The sequence below is a fragment of the Euleptes europaea genome, chromosome 3 (assembly GCF_029931775.1).
Source record: "Euleptes europaea isolate rEulEur1 chromosome 3, rEulEur1.hap1, whole genome shotgun sequence".
In the NCBI taxonomy this organism is placed as follows: Eukaryota; Metazoa; Chordata; class Lepidosauria; order Squamata; family Sphaerodactylidae; genus Euleptes; species Euleptes europaea.
This window is the reverse complement of record NC_079314.1, coordinates 41084156-41107621: the sequence shown is the minus strand read 5'-3', so window position 1 is coordinate 41107621 and position 23466 is coordinate 41084156. Positions and strand designations below refer to the sequence as shown.

Sequence of the window (23466 nt, the reverse complement as noted above, 5' to 3'; positions counted from 1 at the left end):
AGCTTGGGGGAAGGCAGTTCCTTCTAAACCTGTGTCTCAAAACTTTTAAAACCTATTCCTTGTTGGGAAATGGAAACAGTTGTTTTATTTTGTTCTTAATTTTTAGGCTGCATTCCAGTTTCCGGGGGTCTGAGAGAAAGGCAGATAGATACATATCACTTTTTAAATAAAGTTTTCTGACTCAGGCAGGGTTAAGGCTGCCAACTCCAGTCTGGGAAATTCCTTGAGATTTGTGGGCAGTGCCTGTGGAGGATTCGGAGAGGGATTTCACCAAGGATATATGGTATGGCATAGGGTCCACCCTCTGAAACTGCCGGTTCTTCCAGGGGGACAGATTTCTGTAGTCTGGAGATCAGTTGGACTTCCAGGAGAACTCCGGGCACCTCTTGGAGGTACCCTAAGAAGAGGGCAGAGATTTTCTGGCTCACTTTTTCACTTTGAGATTTTTGTGGCAGACTTCCAACACTTAGGTTGTTGTATTTTTCTTTTCCAGATAATCGCTGGCAGTATGCTGGCCATCTCTGTTACTGTAAACATGACTTGACATTGTGACCACTGCATTCATGGCCTTTGGGTGATCCACTAAATCATGGAGCTGAAAGTATGGGTGGATGGCGTCCAGAGGATTGTTTGTGGCGTCACGGAAGTTACAACATGCCAGGAAGTTGTGATAGCGCTTGCTCAGGCTATAGGTGAGTAAATAGTGCTCTTGTATTCCAGGTTTGTGGTTGTTAAACTTTGTGCTACCAAAGACCCTTCTTTATCAACCACCACATTTTCTTACTTTATGGCCATCCCATGAGAAATTCCTTGAAGTGGTTCTTTGCTCAGAAGAACTGATTCTGTCCACATGATTCCACGATCGATCCTTCCATTCCCCAATTAGATTCAAGTCCACTAGCAACTTAGAGACGAACAAGATTTGCAGGGTATAAGCGTTTGAGAGTCAAAGCTCCTTTCATCAGACACGAGTAGGAATGGAGATCTCTGAGTCTTTATATCCAAGTAAGAAGGTAGGAGGGGTGTTGTAAAGAATCCTTGTAAAGCAAGGGTGGGGAACTTTTTTTCCTCCAAGGGCCATTTGAATATTTATAACAACATTCGTGGGCCATACTAAATTATCAACTTAAAAATTAGCTGACCAAGCCCCAAGCAGGCAGCTGCCCCAGATGACCCCCCCCAGCACGGGCAAGCAGGCAGGCATCCAACCGGTGGTGCACTCGCCTACCTGGTGGCACAGGATGGTCTGTTGCACCAGCTGGGTGTAGCCGTCTAGCTGCACGCCGGAGTTGCTCCTGCTCCACATGGTCAGGGCTGGATTCTATAGCCAGCTCCTGCTACCTCCACCTGCAGGGATGAAATGAGGACACACTGGCTAAGAACTCCCCCCCCCTCATTCTGGCCCTGCCCCCTTTAACCCTTCCATTGTCACCACTTCCGCCCCAGCCTTCTTGTAGGGAATACATTTCTCCATGGCCCTGGTGGGAAAGGATTAACACAGTTTCTTGGGCAGTCCTAGCAGCTCCATAGCTACCGACTCTTCTGCAAGGGGGAAGAAAAGGTTCCTTTTCTCAGCAAAACAAACTCACATCTGCCTCAAATAGAGGCTCTTCATGTCCACGGGAGGGGGCAGATCGCCAGTTTTAGATCCTTCTGAGCTAGAGATCTGCCAGGACACACAAAGGGCCAGACCAAATGATTTCGCGGGCCTTAAACGGCCCCCAGGCCTGATGTTCCCCACCCTGTTGTAAAGGATCAAAGGTACAATGCATATTGTAATCAACTTGATTAGAGCAGAGAGGAAATGCCAGAAAATTAGGATCTGTAGTAAGATAAGAAGCCTATGTCTTTATTCAGCCCAGGGGGTCCATTGTTCTGAACTTGTGAATGAACTCAAGTTCAGCAATATCGCATTGTAATGTCCCCTTGAAGGTTCTTTGTTTGAGGACTGCCACTCTTAGGTCAGCTATAGAATGCCCTGGAAGATTAAAATGCTCTCCCACTGTTTTTTTTTTTTTTAGTGTTGCAGTTTTTAATGTTGGATTTATGTCCATTTATTCTTTTGCGTAGAGACCTGTTTGTCCAACAGGACTTCTGTCACTAGGTATAATTTGTAATCTCTAGAAGCCCAGTGTGTCACATTTATTACTAGACAATGAGAAAAATAAAAGTTTTGATTTTTAAAAAAGTTAAGATTCTGGCAATTAAAAGTTAAAAAACACTCTTGTATTATTCTTGAATCCCAAAGCAAGGAGGAAACAGCATGTTTTTCATGTCTTCTATAGTGGTCATTAATCTTGCATGACTGTTCCTACCTTGCAATATCTGTAGTGGTGGGAGGTTGCTGTGGAAGAATCTGTGTTTAGTATCTGAGATGATGCAATATCTGGCTAATAATACATTGCAGTTACTTGTTTGTGAAAACAGCCCACCTGATTGCTATCACAGAAAAACAAGGGGAAGTGGTAACCGTATTTTATAAATGCTCTATGAAAGTCTGTCAAGAAATCTTTGGGGGGATTAGAGAAGATAGCTATTACATCTTAGTCTTCCCTCCAAGTACATTCTCCCCCAAGCACCCTTTAAGAAATCACACAGTACAGACTTTCATATGTTTATTATGAACTAAACTCATTTAGATCTCATCTTACAGCTGTGGTGTATTAGATAATTCTCCCTCCTTTTCCCTCTTCATAAGAAAAGGGAAAGGGGTTTGTTGCTCATTGAAGAGGAGGCTGAAGCGCTCAGTACAAGAGAATGTACTTGTGAGTAGGCACTTCAATTTGATATTGCACACTTCTCTTTTTTTGCCTTTATTTTTGGGTCTATATGTGAGAGACAGAGCAGCAAATTCACCAAGAGCAGCATGTTGCCAAGAGTCTGACTTTTCTCTCCATTCCAATTTGTAGTTCAGGCAAACACCCACAATATGTGGGTCACGATAGATCTGGAGGACCTGCAAGTACAAAACCCTTTTATCCACATATGCTTATATAATTTCTCCCTCCCTCCCTCTCTTTCTCTCTTTTGCTTTCTTTCCATGTGTTCTCACAGCCTGTATGTTCTGTGTCTGCAAAGTTTTGAGTAGTTTCTATTGTTTGTATTGCAGTTTAAACTTTTGGGGAAATATCTATCAAGAAATACCTTTCTATAGTAGAAAAGAGTAAGAGTCCAGTAGCACCTTAAAGACTTAACAAAATTTCTGGCAGGGTATGAGCTTTATATAGGTATTTCTTGCTTTGGCATATCAATGTTCCCATGTGGCAACAAATGGTAATTTTGGTGATGGGACATTGGTATTGTACTGTCCACATACTGTATCCTCTAATACTCTGTGTGCAACAGGGATGAAAGTAACTTCAAAGTAACTGGTGTTTTGGATCTCCAGGAGGGCCTGGTGTTTTGCCAGAATTACAAATTGTTTCCAGACTACAGATACAGTTCCACTGAAAAAAATGGTTGCTTTGGAGGGTAGACTCTATGGCATTATACCCCGCGTAGGCTCCCCCCCTCAAGTCTCCAGGAATTTCCCATACTAGAATTGGCATCCCTCCTGAACTGTCTGTATTGGGGAGGCTCAAAGTAGAAGATGGGGGCGGGGAATCCCTTTTGGCCACTTCCTTCCCAGTACTCTGTTGTGGGTTGTGCTGCCTTAACTTTTACTCCTAGTGTGCAAGAATTTTAACGGGAGTTTTCTTTAGATTCTAGTCTAAAATATGTGCCATAGTTATCTGTGTAGCACATTTTTTGGCATAGTGTGGCTAGATACAGGCCTCTGCAACTGTCTCTTTGTAAGCATGAGCATGAATACTGAGGCTGGGTTTGAATCATGAGTGTGGGCTTCTCAGAACTCTGTAGGTTTTGGATTTCTATAACATGAGTCTAAAACAACTTTAGCAGCTATTAAATGATTTCATAACCCAGTTGAGGTCTTCTCTGTAATTTGATTCTTTGGACAGCCCAGCTGCCCAGCTGTCCAAAGTAGTTCCAGACACAAATTTTGAGTGTTCCTAAAGGATTATTCCTATATGAAACAGTTGGGAGGGAGGTGCATAATATTAATATTATTTGCAGGAGAAATATCTTATCTTTAATGCTTTCCAGAAGCAGTTTCACAATCAAAGGTTGACTGTGGAATATTTAAGAAGGCTTTCTGTTTGACAGATGTCTGCTCTTCCTGTGGGCATCTGAATAAAATGATTATTATAAACAGGATTTGCCATCACTCTTTGTAATCTAAACAGGGTTTTGAACAGACAGATAGCAGGAAAGACAGAGAAGAAAATAATAGAAGCCTTGAAAAGAACAATTGAAAGGGAAATGAGGCAGTAATAACTGCTGATAATTGTGTCTGACAGCAGCTGATCTTTATTTTAGATTTTTAAAAATGACTTTGATATGCCAGAGGGGAAGAAAGTTGAAGCATATTTACAGATTCCTATGGGAATAAGATTTTGTATATATATATATATATAAGTCATCAGAAGCGAGTGGAAAACTTTTTCTGTGTGTCCATTATAACAGCTATATAACCAATCAAATATGGGTGCTATTTAAAAGGCCACTGGTATAATTTAGGAATTAATGCAGTGGTCCAATCATTGCTGCAGTCTTTGACATCTTCTTTTTTCAGAATTGGAATGTAGATTGAGTGTTTCTATTCTCTGAGCAATTTCCGTATTTGTTGGCATATACTTATTAAAATGTTAATGGACTCCGTTTCTGTGGCTTGGAGTAGCTCTGTTGATATCTCATCTATTCCCGATGATTTGTTTCTCCCAACTACTCTCAGTGCAGCTTTTACTTTACTTTCTGAAACTGTAGGTTCTTCTTCTAAAATTTCTTCTTTGAAGAAATCTGTCATCCTTTCATCTTTTCTGTATAGTTCTTCAGTGTATTGTTCCCATTTTTATTTTGCTTTGTCCTATTCAGTTAATGTATTTCCATGTTGATTTTTTACTGTGCTTAACTGTGCTTAAATTCCCTTTGATTTCTTGGATCTTGTGGAACAGATCTCTTGTTCGGCCTTTTTTGTTGTTCTCTTCTATATCTTTACACTAGTTATTATAATAGTTCTCTTTGTCCCTACATTCAAGTTTCTGGAACTCTGCATTTAGACTTCTGATTCTATTTCCATCACCTTTTACTTTTGCTTCTTGTCTATCTGTAACAATTTTAAGAGTTTCATTAGTCATCCATCTAGGCTTTTCATTTATTTTGGCTACAGGAATAGTCTTTGTGCAGTCTTCCTTGTTAATATTGCTGGTTTCAACCCATACTTCATCTGATTTCTGCTCACTTAAACTTAGTAATGCAAATCTGTTCTTTACATGAGGCAGCAGGCTCATGCTAAGATAGCTCAGCAAAGACACAGTGCTAGGCTTGCAGCTCATGCCCCACCTCCTGAGCCAGATCATGGTCCCTGGGTGCTGCTTTCTTCTCAGCCTATTTAAGCCTTAGGTTGGGAGGAGAAGCTTGCTGGATACCTCCAGCTTTCCAAGCATGTCCAGCCTTAGGGCTAAGGGACTAGTACAACTTGAGAAGACCTGGTTGCCCTGCCTGCTCAGTACAGAACATCCAGAGTATACATAATACTTTGTAATCTGGAAAAAACAAGGTTTAAATTGTTAACCAGAATGAGAAAGGAAATTGCAGATGGGACTTTCTAGTGTGCAGTGGAATTTATACATTTAGGGACTTTTCTCCCTATTTGGTGGCATTGTGAAATTATGGAAGGATTTTGGAGGGCAATATCAGTTGCTATTAAAAATTATTAGCTATTCCATCCCAGCAAATACATTGGTAGAATTACTAGGATAATTAACAGCCCATTCCTAAAGGGGGGAAGCGAATGCCCATAGGAGCCAGCATGACCCCTACGCTGGCGTGTGTGACACTTGTGCCATGTAAACCGACACAGACACCGACGTAGGGCAACTTACACAGCGGCAATGTGGCTCTTAGATGCCAGTGTGGACTCCGGCTGGCATTACCCTGGCATATCTCCCTGCACCGGCATCCAGAGGGCATTCTGAGGGGGTGCCCAGGAGCGGAGCTGCCTTTAGGCAGCTTCCTAGTCCCTTTCAGGCTCGAAAAGCACAATTTTTGCAGGCATCGAGATATGCTGGAAAAATTGTGGTGCAGCCCCCTGGAACTGTATGGGGAGTTCCATTGGGTTTTAAGAATAAAATCCTCTGGCTGCCACAGAACCACCTCCCACACACACACACTCAGGGATGGACTGAAAGAGGGATAATGAGACACCAATACAGCTCTTCTGTGTCATGGGCTTATATTGTGCTTATGTAGCAAGAATCTTGATAGTTGTTGGAAACAGGGTTTGCTACCAACATTAGTGCAATGGAAATGTAAAATTTGGAATGTAATCTTTGTGTATAAAAGCACCCTTCTAAAAACTCTAAGAAGGAATTCTGGAAACAACACTAGACTTTTTACAATATTGGAACAGTAAAACGGCTGCTGAAAATGTCTAGCAAGAATTTTTAACCTTGATGTGCATTAGAGTCGAGAATGAGGGAGTCAAGAAGTAGGTGGCTATGCTAAATGTTAGTTTTTTTGAGTATATAGTCCATTGTATTTAAAAAATGTAGATTAACCATTTTCTCTTACGTTAGCTATGAGGGTGGTTGATATTTATATGCAGTTTTTAATATGCTTTTCTGAATGTTTATTATTATTAAAACATTTAAAAGGGGGAACAAATCACCGCATTTCTGCAACTGTTTTATGTATCCAAGAGCCAGTCTCTAAAACCTTGTTTCAGATTTTGTCTTCTTCCTCCATTCTGGAAATCTTTTTTTCCCCAGTGCATCACCACCCCCATACTTGCCAAACAGATGACAGTTTGATCCTTTTCGGTGGCACTTATGCCTAGAGAAAGTATGTGTAGGATTGCAGTCTTTGCCAGTGTGTGATTTAAGGTCTATAAATATGCATAGCCACGGACAGTTTTCAGTTCCTCAATCCTACCCCAGGAGCCACAAATATGGGCCTGATACAGACCGGCTGCATCCACTGCGATTTCTTAGAAGCTGTCTAAAAATTCTAGACCAGAACATTTTGAGCTGTCCGAAATCTTGTTGGTTTTAAAACTCAGCAGCAACCATCACTTTTCAATCTACTCACTAAGTAATTAATAGTTGATCAAGTCTGCCCGCAGAGATGCCTGTCTGTATCAAGTTGGCAAGTGTTTTATTTCCTGGACACAATTTATTGCTGGAACACCTGAAAAACTGTAGCTTTTCGTGGACATTTTAGACATATGACCTCACCTGGCATGCCGAAGTGGACGCAGGCCAATCTATTAGCCTTCAGCTTGGCTGGCTTGGCTGTTAATGGCTCAGCCCTCAGGAGTCTGCAGCCCAGATAAATCCTACTGACTTATAACAAACCAATAATTTTCTGCCTCATTGGTTGCAAGGAGGCCTTTTTGTAAAGCTTTGCAGATTTTTTTTAAATCCACCTGTGAGTGAAACAAGATGATTGTGCCTTGGATATAAACATTCCAGTGTCATTTGGATTCACCAAGCATTGCTGTTAGACAGAAGGCCATACAGAACTATCTGATATCTCTCAGCAAGGCTGATGATGCATTTAGGTCATCAGACGAAATGGCTAGCCTTTAAAAACAGTGTGATGCTTAGGTGAGCAGTAGTTTCTGTAAAGCAAAGCCAGAGGGAAGGGGAAGGAAACAGGAGTGGACTGGGAGGCTGAAACAGCCCTAGAAAAGGTCCCACCACCCTGTCCATTGTCATGTCCTTTGATGGAGGATGACTCAGTGGGGACAGGCCTCGTGGTGACTACCAAAAACTCACTACTTGCACAACACAGCCTGGCTTGGCTGTGGCCACTGCACAACTCAAACCAGCATAGCCCAGCCTAGCATTGGCCACTGTGCAGCCCAGCCCACCCCCGGCCACCCTACTGCCTGGCAAGACTTTCCCCAGGGAGAAAAGGGTAGGGGAGGAAGGAAAGCTGAAGAAGCAAAGGCAGATAAAAGTAGGTTGGCTGGAGGGTGGGAAGGAGGAAAGGAAGCAGGAAAAGGGGAGAGTCTATGGGTTCTACCAGGGAATGGTAAAAGGAAAAAGTGGGGGAGGAGAGATGGGGAAAATAAGATCCTCGCTTCTGCAAGTCCTCTTGGGTCCCCCACTTGTAAAACCATAAAATCAGTAACATTAACAACTATTAAAACCCAGCTAAATAAAACTCAGAAGCATAAAAGCAGCATTTTAAAAATCAGAAGTTCTCCAATATATAGTCTTTGTATAACAGGGATGGCCAAAACTTGCGCGCCTGACAGATATGCACACAATTCTTCCAATCCATCAGACAGCCATAGTTCCCACCACCCCACCCACCTCTCTCTTTCACCCTTTACCTTTAGCAAGGCTGCTCGCTGCAATTCAAATAGTACAACAATTACATGGCTTCAGGAGCACACAGAGCTACCATCGTGCTCACTAGCAGTCCCTGTTCAGGCAGAGCCACTGTTTGCATGAGCGGGTGGCTCCATGTCATGTTCTCTTACGGATGGTCAGTGACAGACTCTCTTTCCAAGACAGTGTGGTAGATCTGTGCTGTTGCCATTGCAGCAGTTTTGGCAATCTTGGGTCGAACTCAGATGTTGTTAATATCTGTGCCTCATTCAAATATAAACGGGCAAGGCTTACATAACATTAAAAACTGCATGAGAGAGAAGTGCTGCATATTCCCCTTTATGGTGTGTGCCTCAGCTTCCACTGTTGCTCGCTCCGGCCACTCCTGATTTTCTTCTAGTGTCAGGGATAGAGAGAGGTAAAGTGCAGGAGAGGAAAGGACTTGATTCCCTCCCCCCACCATGAACTCTGTTTGCTTTTGTTTCCTACCACCACCTACAATATATGTGAACAGGGTAGACATGTTAAAAGAAGTGCGTGTCTGCCACACTTGTGTCTAGTTTGGCCCTCAGTATACAGCACATAACTCCCTCTGCATGTGTATATCTTGGCCACGTGCCAGATGGTATCCTTGCACACTCAAAGTCCCATGAGCGCTGCCATGAAGGATAAACCAGCCCTTGGAAGGCTTTAAAAACTGTTCTGCGAAATATTGTCGAAGGTAAGTATCCTCATGGCCATGAGGATTAGCTTTGGATTTCACACATTAACAGATCACTTCAGGATACAATGGTTCCATACCACACCCTCATTAGCACATTATCTTGATACTTACAGGACAATGGTTAGCACATTACCTTTGTTACTTTTTGCAGGACAATGATTCAGCTCAAACCCAACCCCTTTCTGACTATATATTACTCTTCCTACACACTTGACACTGAGAGACACTGTCCTTCAGTGTTACTCCTCTGAAGATGCCGGCCACAGCTGCTGGCGAAACGTCAGGAAAGAAAATACCAAGACCACAGTTACACAGCCCGGATAACCTACGAGAACCAACGTTCTGCGAAACATCAGCTGTGGATTTTTTTCCATCACAGATAAAAGGAGAGATTCTGGGAAGGGCAAATTTTGCTCATTTTTATTATTCCCCATAGAGTCCACCTCCCAAAGTCGCCATTTTCTCCAGGTGAACTGATCTCTATCACCTGAAGATCACTTGTAATCCAAGGAGATCTCCAGCTACCACCTGGAGGTTGGCAACCCTAATTGGTGGGCAGATCAGATGGCTGCCAGGAATTGTGGCCACAGGAGTGAATGGAAAGAAATTTAAGTTTTTTGAAGTGAGAAAACAGCATGACTCATGAATAGTACCAGAATTCTAGTACTGGAATTACGCCATCCTCTTTGTCTCACAGGGTTGTGTGTTCTGGTTGAATTAATCTGCGTGTAACAGGAAACTTTACCTTTTGTGGTTGCATTTCTTCTTTCTAGATGCCAGCATGAATAATACAATTATATCTTACCTTTCTTTTGGAACAGCTGATCTCCCCTGGTAGTTCAGTTTTCTTTAGCTTAAAATAAACTTTGTATTTCAGTTATATACAAAGCAGTCCAAACTTCTGAACTAAAACTGGGAAAGATGGGATGCCTATCCCAACACCATCATAAAAGGTTTAATCATACCAAATATACCACAGCTCCCCCATCCCGTGTCTGTGGTGTGTCATCCAGTGAAAAATAATTAAAATGGTAGAATTGTTTCACGTTAACGTTCTGCAGTAATGTCGTGTCAGCAAAGCGTGGGCTGTTTGCGTAAGGTTCTCTGCTGTCACTTTCTAAAATTAAAACACATCCCACGAAATTAAACATTAGATATAGATAGCTATAGATAGATATAGAATCTGTTTCCAGAGTTTCTGTCTTCATTATGGAAGCTTAGATTGACTCATTTAGAAAGAGCTAGGATATATTAATGTGGCATTGAGTTTAGCTGGTGTAATAGCGGGCAAGGTATATCAGCACTGCCTTTTCCACTGAGAGCAGCAAAATTGACTGTGAAAGAGATTCTTACTAGTAACTTTTAAACTGGTCTGAATTCTGGTGTGTAGTCAAAATTGCCATTGGGAATGTATTCACTACTGTGTACAATAGTATTGCTAGTTGTGCATGCAGGGTATTATTTTTTATTTATCTCGTGTATTTTTATTCTGCCCTTCCACCAAGGTACTCATGGGTCGGTGTGCTCCCCTCCTCTGTTTTATACTCACAACAACCGATGAAGTAGGCAAGGCTGCAAGGGAATAACTGGCCCAAGGTCACCCAGCAAGGTTCCATGGCAGAGTGAGGTTTTACAGCAGGGACTGGTGGCTCTTAGTCCACTGCTCTGACCTTCACACCAGGCGGTTTTTTAATATATAATAGAATCCAGTGAGGCATTCTCTTTATGTAATATTTTTGAGCTCCCCCGCCCCCCGTAAATCATGAGGAAACCTTCCCTGGATGATTTCCCCCTCATCACTTGTCCACCCCTTTCTTTCCACCCTCCTGCATTCCTAAGAAAGAGAATGAGAAAGTTACAAATGAAAAAGGGAAGGGAGGGGGGAGGCCCTTAAGGAGTGGAGCTGACTGGGCAAACTGTTCTTTTCACATGATGTTTACAAATCTTGCATAATGAGAGAGAAAGAGGTTACAGTGAATTGTGGTAAGCCACCCAAGGAATGGGGAATGTGGCTTGCTATATAATGAGCATCACAGAGGTTAGGTTGACATAGAAATTCGCAAGCGGATTCGACAAACAATGACTTGCACATTTGAACAGGAGCCATCCCAGATCTCACCCCCTAGAGCAAATTTTCATCCTGTGTTCGCCAGCTGTGTCCCCTTCTTGAAAAAGGAAGACCACTCCTGATGTATGTGGGGCTGCCTTTTGAAACTGCAGTTGGTTCAGCACATGTTGGCTAAGTTCATTGCTATGGTGAGTCACAGATAACGTATAACACCAATTATTTGTGACCTTTATTAACAGTTTCACATATAGAAAGATGGATTTCTCATGAGGGAGACTTCTTTATCCTTTACTGGCAGTGGTCTTCCTCTTTGCACTTCAACCCCAAACCCTCCTACTTACCTCCCAAATATCTCTAATTCTTCTCCCCACGCCTGAGCAAGCATACTGGCCAGTAACAGCTTGAGAAGTAAACCATATTTAAGCTGTCCCCACCAGTATTGATCATCTTGAAAAATCCCAAGAAACTTCTAAAAATTAAGGAATGGCATTTCCTTGAAAGTTTCATTTATTTTTCCATAATCAATAGTTATTTGAAAGACAAATCTAAATCCAGGAATTCATGGGTTGATGGTTCCAGTTTTATTATGAAGCTGACTGCTGCTTGGTCCCAATCTGTTATTTAGAGCAAAAGTTCCCAAACTTTTTGAGTCATGGAGCACTTTTCAGAAGAGAACTCAGTCACGGAGCACTAATTTTCACCTAGCACCTATATACTAAACCGAATGACGGTATTTTTCTTTCCAATCTCTTCATGGAGCACTAGGAGATGTTTCACGGAGCACCAAGTGCTCCTTGGAGCACAGTTTGGGAACCTTTGGTATAGAGAATAGAGCAGCCCCCAAGATGACAGAAGTTGGCATTCCTGTCCAGATGAATATTATTATTGTATAGGTGTGTTCTGATTTGGGTAATAAGCTTAATTTCTGTTCAGTTTCCAGGGCTGTAAAAGCTAGATGAGATAGGGCTTGGCATCCCCCTCAGCAAGGTTTCCCACAGGTATGCTACAACTCTCTACATGAATTGAGGGCAGGCAGAACTGAAGTTCTGCTCTCTGCAGTCCCTATGTATGGCTTTTGCTGACTGGGAGTAGGAAATCACACTTGTTACATGACATCCTTGATTCATGCAGTGAATTATACTAAACAAGTGGGGGACCCACAAGGACTTGTGGGGAGCATCCCATTTTCCCTTCCCCATTATTTCTTCTTTCCCTTCCCCAAAAAGCCCCTATAGCATCTCCCCTTTCCCTGATTCCTTCTCTCTTCCGCACCCATCAGCCAAACCTATCTGTATCTGCCTCCACTATCTTCAGCTTTCCCTCCTTCCCCGCCCCTGGCAGTCTCTCCCTGAGAAACCTCTGTGTGGTGCCATTGCCAGGCCCAGTTGCACAGTAAAGAACCTGCAAGGACTTGCAGGAGCCACCTCGCTTCCCCCCTGTATCCACCTCACCATACTATTTCCTCTTTTTCTCCTTGGCAGTTCCCATAATCTCATCTTTCCTTGCTTTCTATTCTCCTTCCCACCTACCCACCCACTTTTATTTGCCCCCCCCCATCTTCAGCTGTATCTATTTACTTAATTTATACCCTGCCTTTCTCTACAGTTGGGGACCCGAAGCAGCTAAACATTGTTCTTCTCCCTTCCATTTTATCCTCACAACAAACCCAGTGAGGTATGGTTAGGCTGAGAGTGTGTGACTGGCCCAAGGTCACTGAGTGAGTTTCCATGGAAGAGTGGGGATTTGTACCTGGCTTTCCCAAGTCCTAGTCTGAAACTCTAACCACTGTACCACACTGGCTTTTGTGGGGTGGTGGCTGTTGAATGTAGCCAGGCTTGGATGAGTCATGCAAGTCACATGATATCAAGCCACCAATGGTTGGTGGTGGGCTGATGAGTCTTCCCTCTAAGGCCAAAACAGCTCTGGAGAAAGATGTCTCTTGTCTGTCAGGTCTCCAATCTCTGAATTCAAGAATCCACAGATAGGGCCACATTGATGATAGTGGGTGGAAACTATAGGAATGCCAGTGCATGATTAGAATGGAGGCCAGCTCTAATTAGTCAGTTCTCTCCCTCTCCCTTCCTCCATCCCTCCCTCTCTCTGACAATTTTGTAAACCAGAACACCAGTTTCTTATGAAAGCTCAAAGCCAATATCAAAACTATAATCCAAGTCATGAGCAGTGGCTTGTTTGTTCGGCATTTTACTTAATTCCTTAATTCAGTGAACTTTGCAAATGCAGTCATTATCCTCTTATTTTTCCTGGTTTGTTTTTTAGTACTATAATAGCTGATTTAATGACAAACCAACCTGAAATTGCAGGCTGTGCTAAGTGGGTTGCCTGCTGAAACACAGTTTATACCTTTCTCTGGTTGGCACAGGAGGCCTTTAATAGCATCATTTCTGCTGCAAGTCCAAGAGCCCTGAAAAAATTAGGATATTGACTTCGAGAGACTGCCAGACCGCAACGCTTTGCTATGAGTATCTGGGAAAGGCTTTGCTTGTTACCCTTTTGACAACTTTAATGAGGTGGTTATATTTCCTCGACGGGGCTGTGTTTAATTTTGCTTTTTGTACTAGTATCAAAGATGTGTTGTGCCACCCACTTGGGGGAAGGGGGCTGCCTGACGCACATACTAATTCTGGTCTGGATGTATGCGACTCACAATTCTGTTAAGTTTCCTCTCGACGCTGTTAACCATAAAAATAACATATAGGATACAGTCATGATCCTTGCCCCGTAATTAATCATAGCAACAGTTAATAAGCATAAAAACACTTCTCAGATTGGCATAATGGATATTCATACTCTAGACCAGGGGTGTCAAACATACGGCCTGGGGGCTGGATCTGGCCCCTTAGAGCACTTGCCTGGCCTGCGAGCCAGCTGAGGCAGCCACCACCCCCGCCATCCTGATCTGGGCTGGCGAGACATGGCCCAGCCTGACCAAGTGACATTTATGGCATATCCGGCGCTTGTAGCAAATGAGTTCAACGCCCCTGCTCTATACTGTAACTGACTTAGAGCCCATTCCTGAGGTGCGCCAGCGGTCGTGCCCAAAGCCCTTAGGAGGCCGACAAAGGCCTCCGCTGGCGCAGGGGCCCACAACGCCAGTGCCTGGAAGGCGCATGCCGGCGTGAATGGCCCCAGCGCCGGCGTGCAGGCCTGGCCACTGGTCCCCGGCTGCTGCCACAGCAGGGCTGGGCCCAGCCGCTGCTGCCTCCCGCTAGCCTCTGGCCACCGGCACAGGCCGCAGCGGCGAGCCGGGAGGCATTCCGGCGCCCTGGGAGGTGTTCCTGGGGTGTAACGGTGCCCCGGGGGATGTTTTGGCACCGGCCGGGGGGCGGGCTGACAGTCGGCCTCTTGAGCCATTTCGGCTCAGGAACGCCCCCTTTTTTTAAAGCTGAGATAGCTGTTGTATCTCCGGTTGCACGGTTTTTTTACGCCGGGTAGAGGTTTTGGCGGTGCTGAAACCTCCTTAGGAGGCAACGCCACTGGGTTGCCTCCTAAGCCTGGCGCAGGCATTCCTTTCAGGAATGCGCTGTTAGCTGCTATTCCTTCTTCTAAGAGATTACTGGGGGGAGATGTTGGGGGGGCTATTAAATCTCTTACCAAGAATTCTCAGTGTCACATTAACCATGTGACGGTTCTTTGGGGGAATGCTTTAGGCTGAACTGACTGGTACAAAGCCAGTCTGTACAGCAAGTATATCTTTATTGAGTTTCGCTGATGTGTCAGAGTGCTTATAAGGATGAGTTTAAAGCCAGGGAGTCTCCAAGTTCCAGTTTTACCTCTGCCTGAGTGGCCAGTCTTATTGTTTTCATAGTACAGATGAGGAGTTAGAGCTGAAGGTAATAATGGGGGACGACCTTGCTGGTCACCTGTAGTTATGGCCCTTCAGCTGCAGCCCCCCTAATCCTTACAGTGAGGATGATACTGCAGGCCTGGGCTGTGCTTTGGTTTTCTGAGGTAATCTTCGAAGTGCTAAATAGATCAGTTACGTGTACAGATTGCCCAGGGATCCTGGAGGGTCCCCCCCCCACTTCTGGGCATGGAGTAAGGGTCACTTGGTGTGTGTGTGTGGGGGGGGAGATAGTTGTGAATTTCATATATTGTGCAGGGGGTTGAACTAGATGACCCTTCCAACTCTGATTCTATTATTCTACTCCAGGATAGTCCTGTTCTAGTCACTGGTACCATGCTTTTTGCCATGCTTCAGGGTCCACAAACAAAGACTTCTCCGCTACCAGCCCCTGCATTTATTATAGTGAGTTCAAGGGGGCACAAAGCCAAATGGGGTGACAACCCCAGAATGCCATGAGGTGAACCCTGGCATGCGACATATGGATCCTCCCATTTTTGCCCTGTTCAGCAGTTCAGACTCCAAATTCTGCTCTTAGTTGTGGCTTCAGCTTGCCATTTTAACCAGGGAGAGGAGAATTTTGTTTTTTGTTTCTTTTCTCCCCACCCCCCAAATTTTCTGAGTTTAAGGAATAAGATACCTTTGCTTAGAAAGCCACCAAGGCAAAGCTTATTGCCAGTTTGCAGCACTTGTAACCTGCCAAGCCAAGCAGAGCCCATGACCCAAGTGGTGTGGCAGCCCCCTCCCCACTTTTAGTAAACCTTCCATGTTACAGTGCTGCCTGCTTGCAGCGCCCAGGGAGGTTGTCAAACATCTGGTGGTGCACAGCTCTGTTTGAAGATAAACTTTCATAGCAATGTGCTGTAACAATCTGCGCAAATTTAAACAATTGCACTCACATTCTTAGTTCGCATAAACAAGGGAAATGTTCTTAATACAGGCTACATTATTAATCTATGGTTTGACAAGCTGTCCCACTTCCTCGGCTGTTGTGGGCTGTCTCTTTATCTAGTTGCTCCCTCTGTCGGGTTGTATTAGATATTGCATGCAATAATTTCAGCCTCTGATTTTTCTCTTCTAGGTCGTACAGGAAGGTACACCTTGATAGAAAAATGGAGAGATACCGAGAGGCACCTCGCACCTCACGAAAACCCCATAATCTCCTTGAACAAATGGGGGCAATATGCTAGCGATGTGCAGTTAGTCTTACGGCGCACAGGGCCATCTCTCAGCGAGAGGCCAACCTCAGACAGTGTTGCTCGGATACCCGAAAGAACTTTGTATCGGCAGAGTCTACCCCCCCTGGCCAAGCTGCGGCCTCAGAATGACAAGGCAATAAAAAGAAGGGAGCCAAAAAGGAAATCTTTGACTTTCACTGGAGGGGCGAAAGGATTAATGGACATATTTGGCAAAGGTAAAGACTCAGAGTTCAAGCCGAAAGTTCTCAGCTGCAAGACGACCGTCGACGAGTTGAAGAAATTGATTCACCTCCAGACAGAGAAACTTCAGTCAATTGAGAAACAGCTGGACTCTAACAATGCCGAGATCCAGTATTGGGAGCAGAGGTACAGTTACAGCCTGGAAGATGACATTGTCAAACTGGAGCAGAAGATCAAAAGGAACGAGGTGGAAATTGAGGAGGAGGAATTCTGGGAGAACGAGCTCCAGATTGAGCAAGAGAATGAGAAGCAACTGAAAGAGCAGCTCCAGGAGATCCGGCAAAGAATCGTGGACTGTGAGAGCAAGCTGAAGGAATACGTGGCCCAGATTCACGGCATGGAAAGCAGCCTGGAGGCAGAAAAGTTACACCGGGAAGTGCAGGAGTCGAAAGTCAACGAAGAAGAAGTCAAAGAGAAGATCGACAAAGTAAAAGGGGAAATTGATGTTCAAGGGCAGCAAAGCCTCCGGCTGGAAAATGGCATTAAAGCTGTTGAAAGGTCTCTGGGCCAGGCTGCCAAACGGTTGCAGGTGAGAGTGTCCTCATGCAGTTTAGTTTTTGAAAAATCACCTATCCTGAATGATTCTGTATTCCTCAAGTGCCCTGGGGGAGGGGTTGACCCATAACGATCTGCATGGCTGTCGTCACTTGAAAAACGTTGAGCTTCGTTATCTACTTTTCAGGTGCTACTTGGGGGCATGTGCTTGAGTTCTGTGGTGTTTGCACATATTTCTCCGGGCTCTCTACACGCCTCTCTAAGGAATCCCTTCTTTTCTTTTAATTCTTCTCCCTGTGAGGATTCAGCAGCATGAGAGTGGCAAAGCCAGCGTGGTATAGTGGTTTGGAGCAGTGGACTCTAATCTGGAGAACCAGGTTTGATTCCCCACTCCTCTCCATTAGCGGCGGATGCTAATCTGGTGGACCGGGTTGGTTTCCCCACTCCTCCACATGAAGCCCGCTGGGTGACCTTGGGCTAGTCACACTCTCTCAGGCCCACCTACCTCACAGGGTGTGTGTTGTGGGGAGGGGAAGGGAAAGTGATTGTAAACCGGTTTGATTCTTCCCTAAGTGGTAGAGAAAGTCGGCATATAAAAACCAACTCTTCTTCTTCTTCTTCTTCAAAGTTGTTGGGGCTTTTTTGGGTTGTTTGCTTTTTGCTTGGGCCTTTTAAAGCTGAGTTGCCTAGGTAATAGCGAATTTTTCATATGGTGTGAAATGATTGGGAAATGTACACAATGGGCAAAAGAGGAGCGGGCATTTGGGAGGAGTGTGGTGGGTGGCATTTCTTTTTCAGGGTATGGTCCATGACAAACATGTGTGGCCTCCCTGTGAGCTTCCCTATTGAGGATGGGGGAGCAGGAGCCTGAGCCACTGCTGCCGTATAAGCCAGGCCTGTGGAGGTGGTGGAACTGAGGGCCAGCGAAGGGGGAAGGATGGGGAACCCCCCCGTGTGTCTTGCTGGTACCTGCTTGAAGAACTATAAAAGGTATAGATATAGGGTTGCCTCTCCCCACCACTATTGAACCTTAGCTAGCCCTTGTGCATGTGGAGGGAGATTGGAGCTAAGATGGCGATGAGGAAGGCAGACACTAATACATTGAGCTCTGTCCTGAAAAACATCTAAGACATGTTATGGTGATTCCATTGAAAGTTTCCTGTCTATGAGGAGAAAAGGACAGTCTAATTCATTGTAATTTGCTGTTTTATAAATTAAGCTTGAATTTAAGAACTGCTTATTTGACTGGATGTTCAGAAAGAAGTGCTTCTCTATGTTAAAAATACCATTCAATTTCTACTGATTTCCTGGAGGAAGGGTTTTCTACTTGCAAGGAGTTTTGTTTATGAGTTAGTGTTCCTCAGTGGTATCAGTCGCATGTGTTGACTCAGCCTCATACACAGAACACCCACATCTCTACAGCCCTGATCTGCTCCTCCATTTTCCTCCAGGCCAGATTTGCCAGGGACCCTGGAAGTTTTTCACTTTTCTCTGCACATAGAGCAGGGGTCACTGTGGGAATGGGGGGATAGTTGTGAATTTACTGCATTGTGCAGGGGGTTGGACTTGACAGCCCTTGAGGTCCCTTTCAGCTCTGTGTTTCTATGTCTCTATGTTTCCTCATGGACAAGTATCTTTGAGTGCCAGCATGGTGTAGTGGTTAAGAGTGGTTGACTCTGATCTGGAGAACCAGGTTTGACTCTCCACTCTTCCACGTGAGCGGTGGAGGCTAACCTGGTGAACTGGATTGGTTTCACCACTCCTGCACATGAAGCCAGCTTGGTAACCTTAGGCTAGTCACAGCTCTCTCAGCCCCACCTACCTCACAGGGTGCCTGTTGTGGGGAGGGGAAGTGAAGGTGATTGTAAGCTGGTTTGATTCTTCCTTAAGTTGTAGAGCAAGTCGGCATATAAAAACCAACTCTTCTTCTTCTTCTACAATAATGATGGAACTATCCTAATATCTAAAGAAATTGCATACTTCCTGAAACATGGGATGGATGCCATAGAAAAGAGTACTTAGAAGAGCCACAGGTGACATGTTAAAGAGCCACCTATGGCTCCTGAGCCACTGAGTATCACTGCTTTAGATAGTGTCAAAATGATAAGAAAGTGAACTTTCGCTTAAATTAAATTTCCTAGGCCACCCCAGTTCCAAGACGCTTCTGAAATCTTACTGCAAAGAGTTAGAATCCAGGAGCTGAACTGATTCCTGTGGTCCTCAGGAAGAAATTCTAGACATGTGATGTGGCAGTGGGGCTGCGCATCCTCGCTCCTGCATATGATATGACATGTAACTCAGGGTATAGGAGTGTACATAATGTATCTACACAATCTGTTTCCATCCTTCACCACCACTCCTCAACATGGGGATGCAGGGTGCATGACTATGGATATTCCTTCTCTTCATTTATTGTCCGCCTTCCTCATTGAGACTTAAGAAGAACTACAGAATTATAAAAACAGAGAGATACAGGACGATAATTACATACAATAAAACAATGCAGTAAAACTGGATTACAGCAGGTGAGAAGAATGAAATAAAAACATTACAAATATATTGTAAACAATGCAGAGGGAAGGGGAAGGTTTCAGGCAATTAAAATGACTAGACTGTCCCCAATATAAAAAGTGTGCTCTTGTCTCATGTCCGGTTTGCCACATTGCTGTGCCGTACCTCACCATGAATACAGAATTTCCAGCTCATAATTGTCAACAATGTCTGTGGTGGTTGGGGGGGGGAGTTTCTGGTGCCCTGAAATACCATAATGCTGTTGGCAGGGTGGGCAGGGACAGCAAATTCAAAATACTGAACTCTGCCTTAGACTTTGCAAACCTGTATTTACCTCTCTCAAGAATCACCCACTTTCATCCCTGTTTAAAATGAAGCTATTGCTCTCTTGGCTTGTTTTTTTGTTTTTAATTGTGCAAATGTGAATAAGTTTGTTTGGATACCTTTCTTCTCAGGACAGAGAGCAAGAACTCGAGCAGCTGACCAAAGAGCTGCGGCAAGTGAACCTCCAGCAATTTATCCAGCAAACGGGGACCAAGGTCACTGTGCTGCCCGCGGAACCCTCTGAACTGGAGGCTTCGCACACAGAGCTTGAGAGAGGTATGCCTTGGGAATTCCATGGTGAACAAATGCCCTATGTCTCTGACCTCTCCCCTGGGGAAGTCAGGCCGAGAATTAACTTACATTAGTTAGGAGACTTATTCTTAAAGATTTGTCATCAGTCAAAAACATCTCCCTAAATGAAATCATTAACCACCCACAAGAAACAGTTGTAATGAAAATGGTACAATACATACATAAATGGCACCAGGAGGTAATAAGTAAAGTGGAAGAGTGTACAAATGGCAGTGCCCCCATAATGGTCTGAGTGCGGCACTGAGGAATAGTACAGAGGAGTTTGCTCTAAAGAGCTGGGAGGTGACGTTTCTGACCCTTTATTCCTGGAAGAAGGAGGAGGAGGAATTGGTTTTTATACCTGGCTTACAATTACAATTCCCTTCTCTTCCCTACACCTTGTAAGATAGGTGGGGCTGAGAGTTCTGAGAGAACTGTGACTAGCCCAAGATCACCCAGCTGGCTTCATGTGGAGGAGTGGGGAACCCAACCTGGTTCACCAGATTAGAGTGTGCCGCTCATGTGAAGGAGTGGGGAAACCCAGTTCTCCTGATTAGAGTCCACTGCACTTAACCACTACATCACGCTGGCTCTCTGGAGAGAATCAAACAGGGCACAATGGATTGGGGGAGAATGATACAGGAAATATATCTACAATAGCTGTCAACATTTGCGTCCGTGTTAATGGTAGGCATTCATTATTACTATTATTTAATTTCTATCCTGCCCTTCTTGGCCAAAGCTGGGCTCAGGGTGGCTCACAATATTCATACCACCAAGAGTGTCCTGGAGACTATACCAAGTAAGATCCCTGCCCCATGAAACCTAAAATCTGAATTTAGACATTGAGGGGAGACACAACAGGACAGAGTACGAAGGAAGAGGGCAAGTTAATATGCAAAACTTTGTAGTCTACATTTTGCAATACTGTCACATCCTTTAACCCAGCAAAAGTTTTTGAATGGATGGAACGGGCATGCACATGATTCAACAATACAGTTAAATCTCTTCCATTGAAACCAGCAGGATGTAAAATTGCTTCTCTTTGATCCTGTGGATTTAGTGCATGTAAATTGATTCTTGGGTTTGATTCTTGGGTTTAAACAGAGAAATGAATAATCTCTTGCTAACAAATCTCTTCTTTCCCCCAGAACCTCCATTTCAGTCTGGAAGCCTGAAGCGCCCCGGTTCATCAAGACAGCTCCCCAGCAATCTTCGGATCCTGCAGAATCCGCTGTCATCTGGTTTTAACCCAGAAGGCATTTATGTATAACACTATATACCTCTTTTGGAGAGGACCTATGAAGGTACCACAGACCGTGTACCCTTCCCTCCTATTGCTTCTGTTGCTTCTCGTGATATATGAAGAGATGTCGGGGAAACCCTTCCTTTCAGAAGCCACCAAGTTGTTGGTGTGTTTATTTTTAAGCAGACCTACAGCAGACTTGGAATCCTGCCCCATGCACTGAACGAACAATGACGATAAAGAACAACAGGAACCGTAGAGACATGCTTGTTTGGCAGTGCTGCAAAGGCCGCCGAACTGCAGTCGTGCAAATAATGTCCACTTTCATTGTTGCCATTTCTGATGCATTTACAGAAGTATTATTCCTTACCGAGTGCAAGAAGCTCTCCAGGCAAACGAGTTATGGTTTAATTTATTCCGTTGGACCAGTGGGTATGCATAAATTGACATGTAAGGTTTTTCTCCTGGTCTTCTTGGCAGTGAGTGGAACTGATGGTCTAGCCTAATCCAGGACTGCTGTCTAAAGCGCCACGCCTTGTGATGATCTTCCCTTCTCCATCCATACAGAGAGGGAGCCTGAGGCCGCATTGGGTTCCGTCAGATCGCTAGCTGCCCCTCCGCCTCTCCATGTCGCTGGCTGCCACTGGCCAGGGGCAGAGAAACGCACATCATGAACATACCGCAACATAGGTTATGTGATCTGATGCACTGTGGGGAAATGGGGAGAATTCAGCACAGGCTGGCCGCTTTCCAGCAGCAGTCTTGTGTCGGGTGTAATGCATAGTTCTGCCTTAATGTCATGTTTGCAGTCTGAAGTTGCGTGTGTGTGCGTGTGTGAATCTGAACATACATGAGTGAGTGTGACCACAGAGTGTTAAATTGCTGTGATTCACTATGGCAGGATGCTCTTGAGGGGAATGACGCTGAGTCTCATTTTGTCGTTGACAGGCCTCTGATATTTTTGTTCTGTTGCCAGTAATGTCATACAGCCATTGCGGGATTTTTATAAGCTTATCTTTTTGTCTCGGCTCCACAAGATTTAAGCCTCACCTAGTAAGGTTGTGTTTAGTGTTTGAGAATCTTCTAGTCAGACAGCATTTTATTATAGGGAGTTTATATTTGAGATATTTTGACACAATGTGCTTGCTGAGGAACAAAACCGCTACCGAGATACCTTCAGTCAAATGTCTTGCCAAAGGAAATTGTCACAGGGTTGTTGTTGTTTTGTCAGGGGTTGTTTTGCTAACACTTTTGTCCTTCTGTTGTAATGATCCAGTTTAATGCCGCCCTGCACTGTTGCGAGTCACCAAGCCAGCCAGCCCTGTATTGTGGCCTCCCGGAGATTTGGCAACAGATCTGTTTCTGCCATCTGTGGCAGGCAGTGAAAACAGAAGATTGGACCCCTTTATGGGTCAGAGTACAGGGCTGGTCTGTGATGCCCAGGGCCAAGGGTGGGCAGGGGGAATCATAGATGGCGCAGGCTTGGCCAAATGATTTGCTCACAGGACTAAACTTTACTGAGTGTGTGTGTATGTATATGTGTATGTGGGGTGGGAGTTCTGTAAGAATATGCAAGATTATTTCTAAATCAGTGTTTTATAATAGGAAGACTCTAAAGAAATTGGCCCATTTTAATAATGGAGCTCATTTGATTATAAAAGACACTTTCTTACCGAACGCAACCCAAAATAACTGAGTATCTCTAGAGAAAAGAAAACGATTGCACGCCAGCAGAGATAGAAATAAGTGCATGTAAATCACTGTCCATGGCAGGTTTTGTTTTGGTAGCTGCACCTCCAATGGTTGGACTCCTTTGTACAATAATACTTTCAAGATGACAAGTGATTTCACTCTGTGCAGTATTACAAACTTCTTCAGAATCCAAGCCTCCCCTCTCCTCCCCTGTTGCGTTTCATGTGCCTGAACCACACCTTCTGTCACCAGATATATGGAGGGCTCTCTGACCTCACCAGGAAGCCTCCACATTTGGGGCAGAATTTAAGACTGGTCTTATGGACAACTTTTTGGTGCTGGATGGATGAACTTGCAAATGACAGCTGTGAGACACGAGGGTCAATCCCTCTTAACAACCCACAATAACCTTTTAATT

At 44.4% G+C, this 23466-nt stretch overlaps 1 protein-coding gene across 1 annotated transcript; it reads left to right on the top strand.

Annotated features, from left to right (window-relative positions):
• Window positions 1-498: 498 nt before the first annotated feature.
• RASSF8 (Ras association domain family member 8) lies at window positions 499-21611 on the top strand. Its single transcript, XM_056847413.1, has 4 exons — window positions 499-692; window positions 16132-17018; window positions 19951-20095; window positions 21262-21611. Exons 1-4 carry the CDS (start codon window positions 590-592, stop codon window positions 21381-21383), a joined length of 1257 nt encoding a protein of 418 aa, XP_056703391.1. The 5' UTR covers window positions 499-589; the 3' UTR covers window positions 21384-21611.
• Window positions 21612-23466: the final 1855 nt, after the last annotated feature.